Source organism: Silurus aristotelis, assembly GCF_946808225.1.
Source record: "Silurus aristotelis genome assembly, chromosome: 3".
NCBI classification, from domain to species: Eukaryota; Metazoa; Chordata; class Actinopteri; order Siluriformes; family Siluridae; genus Silurus; species Silurus aristotelis.
In genome coordinates, this window is record NC_139576.1 from 2,362,527 (window position 1) to 2,384,041 (window position 21,515).

The following is a 21,515-nucleotide window of genomic DNA, read 5'->3' on the forward strand; positions in this document are numbered from 1 at the left end:
TGAATAGGTTTACTGATGGGTTCAGAGTTGTGTAACGCTGAAAGTCACAAATCTGCACAGACCTCAGAATTTACAGCAGTTATTCATTGCACAGTTACAGTTTCTTTCGTGATATCATCGTGAGTTAGAAGTATGTCATGATTAAATGAATATTTTGGCTGCATATACATTCGAAAACTTAATGAATGCTATTTCAGAACAATGTGATAAATATAAGTACCTCAGTAACCAGGCTCTCAGTGTGAGGACATTTCCACCGGCAGTTATTTACGTAACCTTTTGGACAGACGCCTGTGGGTCTGTGTTCAAGGTTGCAGCTTTAAGAGCAGGACCACAGAAGAGCAGAAGATCTGTGAGTGAAGTGTTCAGTAAAAATAAATACCAAAGGTGAGTCCTGATTTATGGATTCATTTGTTTCATGCTTGTTATTTGCTCATAAATATAACAGTAAAATGGTTGTGGTTATTTTTCTTATTATTATTTATGGACTTTGCCAGTTATCCAGAGTTACTTACAGGTGGATTAATTATAACAGTGAAGCAGGAATGAATTAATGCTAATGGTTTTGAAATAGATCTGCAGTCCTCAGGTGGTTCCCCCACGTGTATATCACAATATAGAAGATACGAATGGCAAGAACTGCTTTACACTGGTCAGGATTTTTTTAAATAAATGTGTTCTTTACCTACATCATTACTTGGTTTTACTCAAATCTTCACAAGAACTTTCCAAAATTTAGTGGATCTAGAATCTTATTGTCAGGTTTCCACATACTTTTGGTCATATATTGTACATTGTAGAGCATGCACCACCATTTAGGGGATCAAAACTTTGTGACTTTCTATCTACTTGCATCCAGAAGGAGTTTCAGAGACATTCACAATGAAACCTGCAGGCTCAGGGCCACCTTCTTCTCTACAACCATCAGGCTGAACTTCACACTATTAGGACACAGATATTTTACTGCCTGTATTCATCATATAATTCTATTCCATACTGAATATAATAACTGTCTGTCTGTCTGTCTGTCTGTCTGTCTGTCTGTGTGTCTGTCTGTCTGTCTGTCTGTCTGAAACACAGAAAAAGATGGCGGCTCAGAACAAAAGCCTGGCAGATGATAACTACAGATACCTGAAGTCTTTCGAGGTGTTCCTGGAACGCTCATCTGAACACCAGTGTATGAGCAAGTTTGTCTGTGAAACGCTTCCAGATATCCTTAATACGTATGTGTGAGCACACACACACACACACACACACACACACACACACACACACACACACACACACACACACACACTGGAATGAAATAAATTATTTGCTGGACCTTTAATCTCCAAGCATTAATATAACCCCTGATTGAACCCTTTTTCGCTCATAGACACATTCAGGGTTGCCAGATTGTATGATGTCCGCTCCTACTGTTCAATTTGTAACTAGGTTTGCAACTGATGTTTGTAATGAGATAACTCCTCATAATCCTAATTAATACAGTGATCTTATCTAGAATGTAGGAGGGATATGTGTAAAAATGTGTCACACTGAAGCGTGACTGGGTGCAAACGCATCAACAGGACAAGACAAAGATCAGAAGCGATGAAATCAGGAGTCCGGTATCAAAAAAGAGTTTGATACATCAGGCTTTCAACAAATTTTGAGCAATAATTCGTGTTGTGAATGAGTATAGAGTTTCTTTTTATGGTGTGTGTGTGTGTGTGTGTGTGTGTGTGTGTGTGTGTGTGTGTGTGTGTGTGTGTGTGTGTAAATCAGTAGGTCAGTGACTGTGAGAGTTGCATATTGTAGTGTAATCTATAGTGGCCATGTTTGGATGCTGTGGTGCTTTCTGGGAAATTCTTACTTCTGATCGTAGTCCTTACTTACAATTATATTCAAAAACAACACAGGAACAAGAAATCATTTATTTTTATAGGTTTCTTACTTATATTTTTATTTATTTCAATTTCTTTTTATTTGTATTGCGCTTTTAACAATGAACATTGTCTCAGAGCAGCTTTACACAGATAATGTGGCAATAAAAATGATGATGTTCTTTATAAGTGTAAGTTTATCAGTGATGAACAAGCCGGTGGAGACTGTGGTGAAGGAAAAACTCCCTGAAATGGTATAAGGAAGAAACCCAGAAAGGAACCAGTCTCAAGATGGAACCTCATCCTCATCTGGGTTGCACCGAGCTGAACTAACTGAAGCTTATTTCTGCACTTACTCCAACACCCAGACAGTAAAGTGTTGCAGTAGTCTAATCTAGATGTAACAAAAACATGAACTTGTTCATCTGCATCCTGTAACGACATCATATTTCAAATTTGAGCAATATTTCTAAGGTGAAAGAAGGCGATCCTGCTAATATTATTCACTCACCAAGGGTTTCGACTGCTGTACACACTGAGAAGAAAGTTCTCAGAAGAAAGTTATCATGCATCCACTGTCCAATGTCCTTTACACACTCCTCAACATTATATTTGCTGGAATATACAACTGTGTATCATCAGCATAGCAATGGAAGCGAATACCATGGTTATGTATAATTTCACCCGGAGGCAGAAAAGCAGTGGGCCTAAGATAGATACTTGTGGAACACCAAACTTTACCTCAGAGAGTGCAAAATTAATATAAAATGTTTTTATATCTCACAAATGAAATGTACATATCTTCTCTAATATCTCCTCCCTAACAATTCACATACACCAATCATTTTACGAGGGCTTGTAAACACCACCCCTTTGCTTAGGCACATTCTGGTAGATTGATTTTCTAAAAAGTCTTGATAGATATCTTTTGATAGTGACGTTTTCTAAAAAAAAATTCCCTGATTGTGCACTTTTGTAAATAACAATGCAACAGATCATCCACCAGAATATACACACCTTTTCTTAAAATCTCGTCTGGCTTTTTATTCCTCTGTCTGCAAATCATCCTTTGTTTTATTTTGTGTACTTTTTGTATAGAATTTTTTTGTTTGTTTGTGTTGTTTTTACAAACCAGGAAATTAGTTTTAACACACCAGCACTTTTCTCCAAATGCTTTTCTTATTATTTATTGCTCTTGTGTTTTAATTTTTTAAACTCTTCTCGAAATAAATTTCTTATGCCATATCTTTATATGGAATTTTCTATGGAATTCTCATACCCCTTTTTCTGGAGTGACTTATTGATCCTTGTATGCATCCCTATTTCAAATAACTCTTCCGGTTCATACCCGTGAAGCCTCTACTTCCCAGGCTCTGTCTCTCCTGACTATAACCCAACTTCTCCCATGGCAACTGGAGACGATCCTGGTCCATGCTTTTCCTCAGGACCTGGCACTATTGTTCTTTAACCATGAACTTCCCCCTTATTTTCTACAACTGCCGGTTTTTCTAATCCCTAATCTAATCCATCAGCCTTATCTGCTCACTGGCCTTTATAACATGTAATATGTATGCTGATCTTTATATATGCTAAACCCTACTCTAAAGCATGACTATTGATTTTTGTGAACTCTATACAAGAGTTCTCTGCAAAGCTGAGTGTTATACTATATTTATCCTGAATAACGCTTACATGTATTAAGCTTGGCTTGAAACTGATATAAGCAATGTTATATTGTTATCTGAAGCATATTGCTGAATTATATTATATATTACTATATTCTACTACTGATAGCTGAAGCTGACCTAAGCTAAATTACATGGGTGAACTTTAGATGTGTTGAGACATCATGCGGAGTCTCTGTTTTCTCCTCATAGCCAAGGTGTTTAACAACATAGGCAGCAGACGTGTATCAATATATTTTTCTGACATTTTTAATATGTTCTATACATGACTTCTGACTGAATTTTGCACACTGTGCACGATGCACCTGCACTCACCAAAACCCACCTACTATTAAACCGACTTTTAACTTATGACCCTCTCATCAGAAGTCCAACATTGAACATAAGTCCAAAATCTTAACCATTTTATTCATCATCAATTTAATCACTGGAAAATAACAATCTGCCATCTCTACTGAAATATAATGAATCAGAATTTGATCTAAAGTATAATATTCACACTAAACAGCATGTTAATATTAATATCTATCCATTTAGCAGTATTAATAATATAAACATAATATTATTCTTTCTCTCTCAGTGTTGGAGCAGGAAAATCCACCCTGAAGGTGTTGGGATTGGGAAGTGGAACAGGTAGAAATAGTTTCATATATATTCATGTTTATATATGACGTGTACAAGTTTGTGATGTGACACACCACCTGCAGGAGACATGGATCTGGAAATCCTCGCACAGCTGCACGCTAAACATCCCGAGGCCAGAGTGGAGAACGAGGTGGTGGAACCCAGCGAGGACATGCTGTATAAATATAAAGGTTTTACACACACACACACACACACACACACACACACACACACACACACACACACTTGGTCTATATTTATATATACCAGATCGGTCGAGGCCCGGGTTAACAACGACCGCCACAGGTATCGTTAGCCGACAGGGTACCGGTGGAAATTGGGCTACTGTTGGCCGAAGGAGGAGAAGGAGAGGAGGAAGACGTCTACAGAGACGGCAGGAAAAGAAGCAGTGCAGGAGAGAGGAGGTTCAGGTTGGTACTTTAAATGTTGGTACTATGACGGGTAAAGGGAGAGAGGTAGCTGATATGATGGAGAGGAGAAAGGTAGATGTGTTGTGTGTTCGGGAGACCAAGTGGAAAGGGAGTAAGAGCAGGAACATTGGAGGTGTTTAAACTGTTCTATCATGGTGTGGATGGAAAGAGAAATGGTGTAGGGGTGATTCTGAAGGAAGAGTACAGTAAGAGTGTAGTGGAGGTGAAGAGAGTTTCTGATAGGGTGATGATCATGAAGGTGGAAGTTGAAGGAATGATAATTAATGTCATCAGTGCCTATGCTCCACAAGTTGGCTGTGAGATGGAGGAGAAGGAAAGATTCTGGAATGAATTAGATGAAGTGGTAGATGGTGTACCTAGGAAAGAACGATTGGTGATTGGGGCAGACTTTAATGGGCATGTAGGTGAAGGGAACAGAGGTGATGAGGAGGTGATGGGTAGGTGTGGTTTTAAGGAGAGGAATGTGGAACGGCAGATGGTGGTGGATTTTGCTAAAAGGATGGAAATGGCAGTGGTGAACACGTATTTTAAGAAGAAGGAGGATCATAGGGTGACGTATAAGAGTGGAGGAAGGTGCACACAGGTGGACTATGTGCTATGCAGGAGATGCAACCTAAAGGAGATTGGAGACTGTAAGGTGTTGGCAGGGGACAGTGTAGCTAGACAGCATCGGATGGTGGTCTGTAGGATGGTTTTGGAGGCGAAGAAGAAGAGGAGGAGAGTGAGGACTGAAAGAAGAATAAGATGGTGGAAACTGAAGGAGGAAGAGTGTAGTGTGAGGTTCAGGGAAGAGGTCAGACAGAGGCTCAGGGGTGTTAAGGAGGTGTTGGATGATTGGGCAACTACTGCAGGAGTGATGAGGGAGGCAGCTAGAAAAGTACTTGGTGTAACATCTGGAAATAGAAAGCAAGACAAGGAGACATGGTGGTGGAATGAGGAAGTGCAGGAGAGCATAAGGAGAAAGAGGTTGGCAAAACAGAAGTGGGATAGACAGAGTGATGAGAAAAGTAGGCAGGAGTACAAGGAGATGCGGCAGCAGGTTAAGAGGGATGTGGCGAAAGCCAAGGAAAATGCATATGAGGAGCTGTATGAGAGGTTGGACACTAAGGAAGGAGAAAAGGATTTATACCGATTGGCCAGGCAGAGAGACCGAGCTGGGAAGGATGTGCTGCAAGTTAGAGCAGTAAAGGATGGAGATGGAAATGTGTTGACTAGTGAGGAGAGTGTGTTGAGAAAGTGGAGGGAGTATTTGAGCAGCTGATGAATGAAGAAAATCAGAGAGAGAGAAGGTTGGATGATGTGGAGTTGGTGAAGCAGGAAGTGGATAGGATTAGTAAGGAGGAAGTGAGAGCAGCGATTAAGAGGATGAAGAATGGAAAGTCGGTTGGACCAGATGACATACCGGTAGAAGCGTGGAGATGTTTAGGAGAGATGGCAGTGGAGTTTTTGACCAGATTGTTTAACAGGATTTTGGAAGGTGAGAAGATGCCTGAGGAATGGAGAAGGAGTGTGCTGGTACCGATCTTTAAGCATAAAGGAGACGTGCAGTCTTGCAGTGACTACAGGGGAATTAAGTTGATCAGTCACACCATGAAGTTATGGGAAAGAGTAGTGGAAGCCAGGCTGAGAGAAGAGGTGACCATCTGTGAGCAACAGTATGGTTTCATGCCGAGGAAGAGCACCACAGACGCCTTATTTGCTTTAAGAATGTTGATGGAGAAGTATAGAGAAGGACAGAAGGAGTTGCATTGTGTATTTGTGGATTTAGAGAAGGCGTACGACAGGGTGCCAAGAGAGGAGTTGTGGTATTGTATGAGGGAGTCAGGTGTGTCAGAGAAGTATGTGAGGGTGGTGCAGGACATGTATGAGGACAGTGTGACGGCAGTGAAGTGTAAAGTAGGAACGACAGACTGGTTCAGGGTGAAGGTTGGGCTGCATCAAAGATCAGCCCTGAGCCCTTTCCTGTTTGCAGTGGTGATGGACAGGTTGACGAACGAGGTCAGACAGGAGTCTCCCTGGACTATGATGTTTACAGATGATATTGTGATTTGTTGTGAGAGTAGAGAGCAGGTTGAGAAGTGCCTGGAGAGGTGGAGATATGCGCTGGAGAGAAGGGAAATGAAACTCAGTAGGAGTAAGACAGAATACGTGTGTGTGAATGAGAGGGAGGGCAGTGGAGGGGTGCGGTTGCAGGGAGCAGAGCTGGAGAAGGTGGAGGAATTCAGGTACCTGGGTTCAACAGTGCAAAGTAATGGAGAGTGTGTTAGAGAAGTGAAGAAAAGAGTGCAGGCAGAAGTGGGTGGAGAAGAGTGACAGGAGTGATTTGTGATAGTAGGGTATCTGCAAAATAAAAGTGAAAGTTTATAGGTCTGTGGTGAGACCTGCGATGTTGTATGGATTAGAGACAATGGCATTAAGTAAAAGACAGAAGGTGGAGCTGGAGGTAGCAGAGCTGAAGATGTTGAGGTTTTCGTTGGGAGTGACGACGATGGATAAGATTAGAAATTAGTTTATTAGAGGGACAGCACATGTAGGACGTTTTGGAGACAAGGTGAGGGAGGTGAGATTGAGATGGTTTGGACATGTGCAGAGGAGGGACATGAATTATATTGGTAGAAGAATGCTGAGAATGGAGCCACCAGGTAGAAGGGAAAAGAGGAAGGCCAAGGAGGAGGTTCATGGATGTGGTGAGGGAAGACATGCAGGTAGTTGGTGTAAAAGAGGCAGATGTAGAGGACAGGGTGGTATGGAGACAGATGATCCGCTGTGGCGACCCCTAATGGGAGCAGCCGAAAGAAGAAGAAGAAGAAGGGTGTATGATCCATAGTTTATAGTGTTTATGATAAAGTGTATGATATGATATTGTGTATGCTATAAGGTTTTGGTGTATGCTACAGGATAGAGCATGAATAACACAGGGTATAGGGTGTATAAAATTGGGTATTGGATGTATAAAATAGGGTAGAGGATGTATAACATAGGGTATAGGATGTATAAGAGGGTATAGTGTGTATATAATATAGCGTATAGAGTGTATAATATAGGATATAGAGTGTATAATATAGGATATAGAGTTTATAATATAGGATATAGAGTGTATAATATAGAGTATAGAGTGTTTATTATAGGATATAGAGTGTATGATATTCATCATATTTATAATATAGAGTGTATAATATAGGATATAGAGTGTATAATATAGGATATAGAGTGTATAATATAGCGTATAGAGTGTATAATATAGCGTATAGAGTGTATAATATAGTGTATAGAGTGTATAATATAGTGTATAGAGTGTATAATATAGTGTATAGAGTGTATAATATAGGATATAGAGTGTATAATATAGTGTATAGAGTGTATAATATAGTGTATAGAGTGTATAATATAACGTATAGAGTGTATAATATAACGTATAGAGTGTATAATATAGGATATAGAGTGTATTATATAGTGTATAGAGTGTATAATATAGGATATAGAGTGTATAATATAGCGTATAGAGTGTATAATATAGTGTATAGAGTGTATAATATAGTGTATAGAGTGTATAATATAGTGTATAGAGTGTATAATATAACGTATAGAGTGTATAATATAGGATATAGAGTGTATTATATAGTGTATAGAGTGTATAATATAGGGTATAGAGTGTATAATATAGGGTATAGAGTGTATAATATAGGGTATAGAGTGTATAATATAGTGTTGGAGTGTATAATATAACGTATAGAGTGTATAATATAGCGTATAGAGTGTATAATATAGCATATAGAGTGTATAATATAGGATATATAGTGTATAATATAGGATATAGAGTGTATTATATAGGGTATAGAGTGTATAATATAGGGTATAGAGTGTATAATACTGGGTATAGAGTGTATAATATAACGTATAGAGTGTATAATATAACGTATAGAGTGTATAATATAGGATATAGAGTGTATAATATAGGGTATAGAGTGTATAATATAGGGTATAGAGTGTATAATATAGTGTATAGAGTGTATAATATAGTGTATAGAGTGTATAATATAGGATATAGAGTGTATAATATAGGGTATAGAGTGTATAATATAGTGTATAGAGTGTATAATATAACGTATAGAGTGTATAATACTGGGTATAGAGTGTATAATATAGGATAAAGAGTGTATAATATAGTGTATACAGTGTATAATATAGGATAAAGAGTGTATAATATAGTGTATAGAGTGTATAATATAACGTATAGAGTGTATAATATAGGATAAAGAGTGTATAATATAGTGTATAGAGTGTATAATATAACGTATAGAGTGTATAATATAGGATAAAGAGTGTATAATATAGTGTATAGAGTGTATAATATAACGTATAGAGTGTATAATATAGGATAAAGAGTGTATAATATAGTGTATAGAGTGTATAATATAACGTATAGAGTGTATAATACTGGGTATAGAGTGTATAATATAACGTATAGAGTGTATAATATAACGTATAGAGTGTATAATATAGCGTATAGAGTGTATAATATAGGATATAGAGTGTATAATACTGGGTATAGAGTGTATAATATAACGTATAGAGTGTATAATATAGGATAAAGAGTGTATAATATAGTGTATAGATTGTATAATATAACGTATAGAGTGTATAATACTGGGTATAGAGTGTATAATATAGTGTATAGAGTGTATAATACAACGTATAGAGTGTATAATATAGGATATAGAGTGTATAATATAGGATATAGAGTGTATAATACTGGGTATAGAGTGTATAATATAACGTATAGAGTGTATAATATAGGATAAAGCGTGTATAATATAGTGTATAGAGTGTATAATATAGGATATAGAGTGTATAATATAGTGTATAGAGTGTATATTATAGGATATAGAGTGTATAATATAGGATATAGAGTGTATAATATAGTGTATAGAGTGTATAATATAGGATATAGAGTGTATAATATAGTGTATAGAGTGTATAATATAGTGTATAGAGTGTATAATATAGTGTATAGAGTGTATAATATAGGATATAGAGTGTATAATATAGGATATAGAGTGTATAATATAGTGTATAGAGTGTATATTATAGGGTATAGAGTGTATAATATAGGATATAGAGTGTATAATATAGGGTATAGAGTGTATAATATAGGATATAGAGTGTATAATATAGTGTATAGAGTGTATAATATAGGATATAGAGTGTATAATATAGGGTATAGAGTGTATAATACAGTGTATAGAGTGTATAATATAACGTATAGAGTGTATAATATAACGTATAGAGTGTATAATATAGGATATAGAGTGTATTATATAGTGTATAGAGTGTATAATATAGGGTATAGAGTGTATAATATAGGGTATAGAGTGTATAATATAGTGTTGGAGTGTATAATATAACGTATAGAGTGTATAATATAGCGTATAGAGTGTATAATATAGCATATAGAGTGTATAATATAGGATATAGAGTGTATAATATAGGATATAGAGTGTATTATATAGGGTATAGAGTGTATAATATAGGGTATAGAGTGTATAATATAGGATATAGAGTGTATAATATAGTGTATAGAGTGTATAATATAGGATATAGAGTGTATAATATAGGGTATAGAGTGTATAATATAGTGTATAGAGTGTATAATATAGTGTATAGAGTGTATAATATAGTGTATAGAGTGTATAATATAGGATATAGAGTGTATAATATAGGGTATAGAGTGTATAATATAGTGTATAGAGTGTATGATATAACGTATAGAGTGTATAATATAGGATAAAGAGTGTATAATATAGTGTATACAGTGTATAATATAGGATAAAGAGTGTATAATATAGTGTATAGAGTGTATAATATAACGTATAGAGTGTATAATATAGGATAAAGAGTGTATAATATAGTGTATAGAGTGTATAATATAACGTATAGAGTGTATAATATAGGATAAAGAGTGTATAATATAGTGTATAGAGTGTATATTATAGTGTATAGAGTGTATAATATAACGTATAGAGTGTATAATACTGGGTATAGAGTGTATAATATAACGTATAGAGTGTATAATATAACGTATAGAGTGTATAATATAGGATATAGAGTGTATAATATAGGATATAGAGTGTATAATACTGGGTATAGAGTGTATAATATAACGTATAGAGTGTATAATATAGGATAAAGAGTGTATAATATAGTGTATAGAGTGTATAATATAGGATATAGAGTGTATAATATAGTGTATAGAGTGTGTAATATAGGATATAGAGTGTATAATATAGTGTATAGAGTGTATAATATAACGTATAGAGTGTATAATATAGGATAAAGAGTGTATAATATAGTGTATAGAGTGTATAATATAGGATATAGAGTGTATAATATAGTGTATAGAGTGTATATTATAGGATATAGAGTGTATAATATAGGATATAGAGTGTATAATATAGTGTATAGAGTGTATATTATAGGATACAGAGTGTATAATATAGGATATAGAGTGTATAATATAGTGTATAGAGTGTATATTATAGGATATAGAGTGTATAATATAGTGTATAGAGTGTATATTATAGGATATAGAGTGTATAATATAGGATATAGAGTGTATAATATAGTGAATAGAGTGTATAATATAACGTATAGAGTGTATAATATAGGATAAAGAGTGTATAATATAGTGTATAATATAGGATATAGAGTGTATAATATAGTGTATAGAGTGTATATTATAGGATATAGAGTGTATAATATAGGATAAAGAGTGTATAATATAGTGTATAGAGTGTATAATATAGGATATAGAGTGTATAATATAGTGTATAGAGTGTATAATATAGGATATAGAGTGTATAATATAGTGTATAGAGTGTATATTATAGGATATAGAGTGTATAATATAGTGTATAGAGTGTATATTATAGGATATAGAGTGTATAATATAGGATATAGAGTGTATAATATAGTGAATAGAGTGTATAATATAACGTATAGAGTGTATAATATAGGATAAAGAGTGTATAATATAGTGTATAATATAGGATATAGAGTGTATAATATAGTGTATAGAGTGTATATTATAGGATATAGAGTGTATAATATAGGATATAGAGTGTATAATATAGTGTATAGAGTGTATATTATAGGATAAAGAGTGTATAATATAGTGTATAGAGTGTATAATATAGGATATAGAGTGTATAATATAGTGTATAGAGTGTATAATATAGGATATAGAGTGTATAATATAGTGTATAGAGTGTATATTATAGGATATAGAGTGTATAATATAGGATATAGAGTGTATAATATAGTGTATAGAGTGTATATTATAGGATACAGAGTGTATAATATAGGATATAGAGTGTATAATATAGTGTATAGAGTGTATATTATAGGATATAGAGTGTATAATATAGTGTATAGAGTGTATATTATAGGATATAGAGTGTATAATATAGGATATAGAGTGTATAATATAGTGAATAGAGTGTATAATATAACGTATAGAGTGTATAATATAGGATAAAGAGTGTATAATATAGTGTATAGAGTGTATAATATAGGGTATAGAGTGTATAATATAGTGTATAGAGTGTATATTATAGGATATAGAGTGTATAATATAGGATATAGAGTGTGTAATATAGTGTATAGAGTGTATATTATAGGATAAAGAGTGTATAATATAGTGTATAGAGTGTATAATATAGGATATAGAGTGTATAATATAGTGTATAGAGTGTATAATATAGGATATAGAGTGTATAATATAGTGTATAGAGTGTATATTATAGGATATAGAGTGTATAATATAGGATATAGAGTGTATAATATAGTGTATAGAGTGTATATTATAGGATACAGAGTGTATAATATAGGATATAGAGTGTATAATATAGTGTATAGAGTGTATATTATAGGATATAGAGTGTATAATATAGGATATAGAGTGTATAATATAGTGAATAGAGTGTATAATATAACGTATAGAGTGTATAATATAGGATAAAGAGTGTATAATATAGTGTATAGAGTGTATAATATAGGATATAGAGTGTATAATATAGTGTATAGAGTGTATATTATAGGATATAGAGTGTATAATATAGGATATAGAGTGTATAATATAGTGTATAGAGTGTATATTATAGGATATAGAGTGTATAATATAGGATATAGAGTGTATAATATAGTGTATAGAGTGTATATTATAGGATATAGAGTGTATATTATAGGATATAGAGTGTATAATATAGGATATAGAGTGTATAATATAGTGTATAGAGTGTATAATATAGGATATAGAGTGTATAATATAGTGAATAGAGTGTATAATATAACGTATAGAGTGTATAATATAGGATAAAGAGTGTATAATATAGTGTATAGAGTGTATAATATAGGATATAGAGTGTATAATATAGTGTATAGAGTGTATATTATAGGATATAGAGTGTATAATATAGGATATAGAGTGTATAATATAGTGTATAGAGTGTATATTATAGGATATAGAGTGTATAATATAGGATATAGAGTGTATAATATAGTGTATAGAGTGTATATTATAGGATATAGAGTGTATATTATAGGATATAGAGTGTATAATATAGGATATAGAGTGTATAATATAGTGTATAGAGTGTATATTATAGGATATAGAGTGTATAATATAGGATATAGAGTGTATAATATAGTGTATAGAGTGTATATTATAGGATATAGAGTGTATAATATAGTGTATAGAGTGTATATTATAGGATATAGAGTGTATAATATAGTGTATAGAGTGTATAATATAGTGTATAGAGTGTATAATATAGGATATAGAGTGTATAATATAGTGTATAGAGTGTATAATACTGGGTATAGAGTGTATAATATAGGATATAGAGTGTATAATATAGTGTATAGAGTGTATATTATAGGATATAGAGTGTATAATATAGTGTATAGAGTGTATAATATAGGATATAGAGTGTATAATATAGTGTATAGAGTGTATATTATAGGATATAGAGTGTATAATATAGGATATAGAGTGTATAATATAGTGTATAGAGTGTATAATATAGTGTATAGAGTGTATAATATAGGATATAGAGTGTATAATATAGTGTATAGAGTGTATAATATAGGATATAGAGTGTATAATACTGGGTATAGAGTGTATAATATAACGTATAGAGTGTATAATATAGGATATAGAGTGTATAATACTGGGTATAGAGTGTATAATATAACGTATAGAGTGTATAATATAACGTATAGAGTGTATAATATAGGATATAGAGTGTATAATATAGGATATAGAGTGTATGATATTCATCATATTTATAATATAGAGTGTATAATATAACGTATAGAGTGTATAATATAGGATATAGAGTGTATAATATAACGTATAGAGTGTATAATATAACGTATAGAGTGTATAATATAGGATATAGAGTGTATAATACTGGGTATAGAGTGTATAATATAACGTATAGAGTGTATAATATAATGTATAGAGTGTATAATATAGGATATAGAGTGTATAATATAACGTATAGAGTGTATAATATAACGTATAGAGTGTATAATATAGGATATAGAGTGTATAATACTGGGTATAGAGTGTATAAGATAACGTATAGAGTGTATAATATAACGTATAGAGTGTATAATATAACGTATAGAGTGTATAATATAGGATATAGAGTGTATAATACTGGGTATAGAGTGTATAAGATAACGTATAGAGTGTATAAGATAACGTATAGAGTGTATAATATAACGTATAGAGTGTATAATATAGGATATAGAGTGTATAATATAGGATATAGAGTGTATGATATTCATCATATTTATAATATAGAGTGTATAATATAACGTATAAAGTGTATAATATAACGTATAGAGTTTATAATATAGGATATAGAGTGTATGATATTCATCATATTTATAATATAGAGTGTATAATATAACGTATAGAGTGTATAATATAGGATATAGAGTGTATAATACTGGGTATAGAGTGTATAATATAGGATATAGAGTGTATAATATAGGATATAGAGTGTATGATATTCATCATATTTATAATATAGAGTGTATAATATAGGATATAGAGTGTATAATACTGGGTATAGAGTGTATAATATAACGTATAGAGTGTATAATATAACGTATAGAGTGTATAATATAGGATATAGAGTGTATAATACTGGGTATAGAGTGTATAATATAACGTATAGAGTGTATAATATAACGTATAGAGTGTATAATATAGGATATAGAGTGTATAATACTGGGTATAGAGTGTATAATATACGATATAGAGTGTATAATATAGGATATAGAGTGTATGATATTCATCATATTTATAATATAGTGTTGATTGCATGAGGATAATTTATACCCAAATATTTTAGAATGATGAACTATAAAACATTGTTTTATAAGGCATTTACTAGGTGTGTTATCTGCATGGCCATTTCAGCATGTTTTCCTCTCTACTAACTGCCTAGATTTAGTATCCAAGACTCCGGGCCTCGATCTCATCACCTTCAGGTGGAATAAAATGACAGCGTCTGAGTTTGAGAGCAACTGGAAGCAAAGAAACAGCGACAAGATGAAGTTTGACTTCATTCACATGATTCAGGTTTGTTCGTAAACACACCCACCAGGTGTGCAAGAGATTTTATTACTGAGGGTTATATTAATATTTTATTGTTACTCTAGTCACATTTCATTTACATAATTGTTCAACATTTTTTAACCTCCACAGATGCTGTACTATGTGAAAGATCCGGAGGCCACGGTCTCCTTCTTTCGAAGTTTACTGCACAAAGATGGCAAACTCCTTATCATCCTGGCGTCAGGTTACCATTTACCCATACACAAGGATGTCTTGATTGATTATTTCTTTTATTGCATTCATTTATTTAACAGGTGAAGCTTGTTATTGATAAGCTCTAGCTTACATAACTAATTTGCTAGCAGTGCACATTCTGACCTCATCACAATATCAATAGTCAACAACCTGACCTGAATCTAGTTTTTATTTCAGTACACTTTAAAGGTGATGGGAAATGTCCAATCTGGCAACATAATGTCAGGCTGCAGACGCGGAAGCCGATATAGTCCGATCATTGTCCTTTTATTTCAACAACCGTACAACACAAAAACACTCATAAGCCGTTGAAAACAACAAACAAAGACATCCGCTCGATACGCGTTGTCCGCTATGAGTTCGAATGTCCCAAGCATAATCCATAAAGCCTTCGGCAATGAGTAATCCAAGTCGGAAGTGGAATTCGCATATACAGCCGGCGGTCGAGCAGCCACGCGATTGTCCAGCTTGACAATATAACGACCGACAGCCTGTGACTCAAAAACGTGAGTTTATGTAGTCTGATCTTTCATGAGCCACAGCTGTCGGTAATCTTGGGAAGCAGCGTGACTGCTATCGAGGGGGGCGTGGCAGGGTGGATCTCTAACAGCTACAGACGGGGGCGTGGCAGGGTAAATCCCTGACAGCTACAGAGGGGGGCGTGGCAGGGTGAATCCCTGACAGCTACAGACGGGGGCGTGGCAGGGTGAATCCCTGACAGCTACAGAGGGGGGCGTGGCAGGGTGAATCCCTGACAGCTACAGAGGGGGGCGTGGCAGGGTGAATCCCTGACAGTACCCCCCCCTCCAGGGGCGACACTTGACGCCCCAAAACCCACCTATGCCAGGCGGGCCAGGGCACTCCGAGGAAGGCCTCCTTAGACTGGGGGCGATCCGTCATCCTGAAGAGGACCTGGGGGCGAGACGTCGCCTTCTGTGGAGCCCGGGGGCGAGACGTCGCCTTCTGTGGAGCCCGGGGGCGAGACGTCGCCTTCTGTGGAGCCCGGGGGCGAGACGTCGCCCTCTGTGGAGCTTGGATGCGAGACGTCGCCCCCTTTGTGGAGCTTGGATGCGAGACGTCGCCCTGCGTGGAGCCCGGACGCGATCCTTCGCCCTGAAGAGGACCCGGGGGCGAGACGTCGCCTTCTGTGGAGCCCGGGGGCGAGACGTCGCCCTCTGTGGAGCTTGGATGCGATCCTTCGCCCTGCGTGGAGCTTGGATGCGATCCTTCGCCCTGCGTGGGGCTTGGATGCGATCCTTCTCCCTGCGTGGAGCCTGGATGCGATCCTTCGCCCTGAAGAGGACCCGGGGGCGAGACGTCGCCTTCTGTGGAGCCCGGGGGCGAGACGTCGCCTTCTGCGGGCGCTGGGGGCGAAACGTCGCCTTCTGCGGAGCCCGGGGCGAGCCGTCGCCTTCTGCGGAGCCCGGGGGCGAGCCGTCGCCTTCTGCGGCGCTGGGGACGAGCCGTCGCCTTCTGCGGAGCCCGGGGGCGAGCCGTCGCCTTCTGCGGCGCTGGGGACGAGCCGTCGCCTTCTGCGGGCGCTGGAGACGAGCCGTCGCCTTCTGCGGGCGCTGGAGACGAGCCGTCGCCTTCTGCGGGCGCTGGAGACGAGCCGTCGCCTTCTGCGGGACTGTGGGGTGAGCCGTCGCCGTCGGTGGAACCCGGGGGCAGCGGTTCAACTTCCCTTTCGCATTCCTGGAGCCGGGGTGAGTGCACAGGGAAACCCCTGGGCGTAGGGGCGCTCCTTGGGACCCTTAGGAGCAGATCGGAGCCTACTGAGCAGCCTGGAAATGAGGTGAAGCCTGCCTGGAGATCCACGAGCGGAGAAGGGCTCGCCTGGAGGTCCACGACATCAGTGGAGCTCTCTTTGGGACACTGAAGCGGAGACGAGCTCTCGGGAGGAGCCTGGAGCGGAGACGAGCTCTCGGGAGGAGCCTGGAGCGGAGTCGTGCCCTCTTGAGGAGCCAGGAGCTGGGCGGAGCGCTCTGGAGGGACCTGGAGCTGGGCGGAGCTCTCTGGAGGGACCTGGAGCTGGGCGGAGCTCTCTGGAGGGACCTGGAGCTGGGCGGAGCTCTCTTGGAGGTCCTGGGGCGGAGCCGAGCTTTCCGTGGGTGAGATGTCGCCTTGGAAGGGGCTCTGGGATGGGGCGTCGTCTGGAGAGGGACTCGGAGGAGTCACTTCGCCTTCTGTGACCGGAGGTGTCGGCGCGGCGCTCTCGTGACGACTCTGTGGCGGGAAAGCATGCTCCTGGAGACTCTGTGGCGGCGCGGCGCTCTCGTGACGACTCTGTGGCGGGAAAGCATGCTCCTGGAGACTCTGTGGCGGCGCGGCGCTCTCGTGACGACTCTGTGGCGGGAAAGCATGCTCCTGGAGACTCTGTGACGGCGCGGCGCTCTCGTGACGACTCTGTGGCGGGAAAGCATGCTCCTGGAGACTCTGTGGCGGCGCGGCGCTCTCGTGACGACTCTGTGGCGGGAAAGCATGCTCCTGGAGACTCTGTGGCGGCGCGGCGCTCTCGTGACGACTCTGTGGCGGGAAAGCATGCTCCTGGAGACTCTGTGGCGGCGCGGCGCTCTCGTGAAGACTCTGTGGCGGGAAAGCTTGCTCCTGGAGACTCTGTGGCGGCGCGGCGCTCTCGTGACGACTCTGTGGCGGGAAAGCATGCTCCTGGAGACTCTGTGGCGGCGCGGCGCTCTCGTGACGACTCTGTGGCGGGAAAGCATGCTCCTGGAGACTCTGTGGCGGCGCGGCGCTCTCGTGACGACTCTGTGGCGGGAAGGCATGCTCCTGGAGACTCTGTGGCGGCGCGGCGCTCTCGTGACGACTCTGTGGCGGGAAAGCATGCTCCTGGAGACTCTGTGGCGGCGCGGCGCTCTCGTGAAGACTCTGTGGCGGGAAAGCATGCTCCTGGAGACTCTGTGGCGGCGCGGCGCTCTCGTGAAGACTCTGTGGCGGCGCGGCGCTCTCGTGAAGACTCTGTGGCGGCGCGGCGCTCTCGTGAAGACTCTGTGGCGGCGCGCCGCTCTCGTGAAGACTCTGTGGCGGGAAAGCACGCTCCTGGAGACACTGTGGCGGCGTGGCACGCCCACGGGAACCTCGGAACAGAGCGGCACGCCTGTAGAAGCTCTGTGACGGCATGGTGTGCTTGCCGACGCTCGGAGATGGTGTGGTGCGTCCACGAGAACCCCGGAACACAGCAGCACGCTGGTAGAGACCCTGAGATGAAGCAGCCCTCTCATCAAAACATTGGGGCTGAGCTGCAGGCTCATGGGAGATCCGGCACGGAGCCGCGTGCTCTTGAGAACCTTGAAATAGAGCACCTTCCTCCTCAAGGGGACTGTAGTGGAGATCCACCACCTCTATCCCCAACTTCCCCAGAAGCAGCCCGCTGAATTCGGCGAGTGAGCTGGCCGCTCGCTTTGGCGCTCCATAGTGAGCTGGCTTTGGCAAAAACTTCTCCAGACAGGAGGGAAATACAGAGGGCAATCTTGGCTCGTTCGGAAGGAAGAGCCCGAGTAACGAGCCGGTAGTCCCCTCGCGCTCTCTGAGGGGCGTGGCGCAGCCGCGCTCTCATGATCCGGCTTCTGTTAATCTGAACCGCGAGAAGCGGCACTGAGCTTCCGGAGGAAATCCGAAGCCGGGTTCAGCTGCCGATCCGTTGCGGTCGGAATCGCGGAATGGCGAATCCGCGTTCGGTATAGGTCGGTCGTTCAGTCAGGCTGCAGACGCGGAAGCCGATATAGTCCGATCATTGTCCTTTTATTTCAACAACCGTACAACACAAAAACACTCATAAGCCGTTGAAAACAACAAACAAAGACATCCGCTCGATACGCGTTGTCCGCTATGAGTTCGAATGTCCCAAGCATAATCCATAAAGCCTTCGGCAATGAGTAATCCAAGTCGGAAGTGGAATTCGCATATACAGCCAGCGGTCGAGCAGCCACGCGATTGTCCAGCTTGACAATATAACGACTGACAGCCTGTGACTCAAGAACGTGAGTTTATGTAGTCTGATCTTTCATGAGCCACAGCTGTCGGTAATCTTGGGAAGCAGCGTGACTGCTATCGAGGGGGGCGTGGCAGGGTGGATCTCTGACAGCTACAGATGGGGGCGTGGCAGGGTGAATCCCTGACAGCTACAGAGGGGGGCGTGGCAGGGTGAATCCCTGACAGCTACAGACGGGGGCGTGGCAGGGTGAATCCCTGACAGCTACAGAGGGGGGCGTGGCAGGGTGAATCCCTGACAGCTACAGAGGGGGGCGTGGCAGGGTGAATCCCTGACACATAAACTCTATAGTATTGGTTCAGACCTGCAATTTTGGAGATTAACCACACTTGCTGTACCTAAATGAATAAATAATTATTCATTAATTAATGAATAATTAAATTTAATTAGCTTATTAATGAATGCTCTATCATTAATGGACACTTCATCACCTTTGACATTGCGGACAGTCAACCTCACCATAAATACACCCGCAATAGTGCCGCATTGTGTAGAACATCTCTTTGATTACACTGGACAATTTTATTGAATGTGGCACTGAGAAATGTCTTCACTATACTGTTATTAGTGATGTCTAAAATTTGTGAAAATGTTGCATAGCACATCTGAAACCCTACTGGCTGTTGATGCTATTGTTTAGTTCCTGTAAAAAAAAATGTAAGAATCAGTGTATTAGAAAAAAACAAATTTGGTAGCAAGAGAAATTAATGTTATTCAAACAAGATGAAATGGCAACTGAAGTCATATTGACAAGGCTTTATTACATAGAATATTCGAATACAGAGCGGTTCAGAAAACCTTACTAACGCACTGCGCCCCCTGCAGGACAAAGTGGGTTCAGCAAGTTATGGAAAACCTTCCAAGCTCAGCTGTGCAAGCCCGACATCACTCAGTCTCTCACAGTCGGCGATGTCAAGGACATGCTGGATACTAAAGGAATCCCCTATCAGAGCTACATCCTTTCATCTCAGATGGACATCACAGACTGTTTCACAGCTGGAGATGAGAAAGGGGAGCTGCTGCTGGACTTCATGACTGAGACACTGGAGTTCAGAAAGAATGCTTCTCCAGAGCTGAAGGCTGGAGTTCTGGAGCTTCTCAAACACCCCGAGTGCAGCCGAGAGGTGGACGGTAGAGTCATATTCAACAACAACCTTGAGGCCTTAGTAATCACCCCATAGAGCTGAAACAACAATGTACAGTAAAGGGGTACTTAACTCTGAGTTATCACTGTTTTAAACCCCAATCTTTTACCCCTTTAGAACATTTGAAGCAGGTTAGCATCATTTTTTAAATATGCACTTCACATTGCTCAAGCAAACGTGTACAATGTGGAATGTTCGAACCTTAAGACAAGACGCTAAGCAACAGAAACCCAAACTGAAATTGAACAGTGGATGCTTCATATCATGTGCTTTGTTCAGTCAAATAAAAATATTATTGTATATTGTGTAGAACTGTGGTTCCACCCGTCCGTGGGTCAGTTGGTACCAGGCTGCACAGAAAGAATACATAACTTACATTATTTCTGTTTTATTAATTATCTGATGCTGAACGATGTTTTATTTTGGAAAATAATCTGTCTATGACTCACTCTTGATGCAGGTCATGATGCCTCGGTCACATGTCCACAACCCTCCATCCACTACCTTCTTAAATGGGCTCCAGCCACTAACACACAATACATTACCGCTAAATTAAAACCCCCAAACGATCAAAATGAACAAAAAGCACACAGTGGATTCACGTTTATTATTAGATTTAGAAAATATCAGTTTTTTTGTTGCTGTCGTATTTTTTTAATGATACGATAATTTTAATCATACGATACAATCATTTTAATGATACCACACACACACACACACACACACAAAAAAGGTTGGGGACCACTGGTGTAGAAAACAGCTAGAATTCGAAGGAAACCTGCTGTCAAATGGAGATGGAAACTGTTAGATACGCCATTATGTAAAGCTGCTATTTGCTGAATTTATCAAG

The 21,515-nt window shown here is 39.2% G+C and overlaps 1 protein-coding gene across 1 annotated transcript; it reads left to right on the top strand.

The window, feature by feature from the left end:
• The first annotated feature begins 301 nt into the window (after positions 1–301).
• LOC310723308 (histamine N-methyltransferase-like) lies at positions 302–20,965 on the top strand. The gene is made up of 7 exons (XM_083536124.1): positions 302–387; positions 1,081–1,223; positions 4,131–4,183; positions 4,258–4,365; positions 15,147–15,280; positions 15,407–15,500; positions 20,346–20,965. Exons 2-7 carry the CDS (start codon positions 1,087–1,089, stop codon positions 20,699–20,701), a joined length of 882 nt encoding a protein of 293 aa, XP_083392250.1. The 5' UTR covers positions 302–387; positions 1,081–1,086; the 3' UTR covers positions 20,702–20,965.
• The last annotated feature ends 550 nt before the right edge of the window (positions 20,966–21,515 follow it).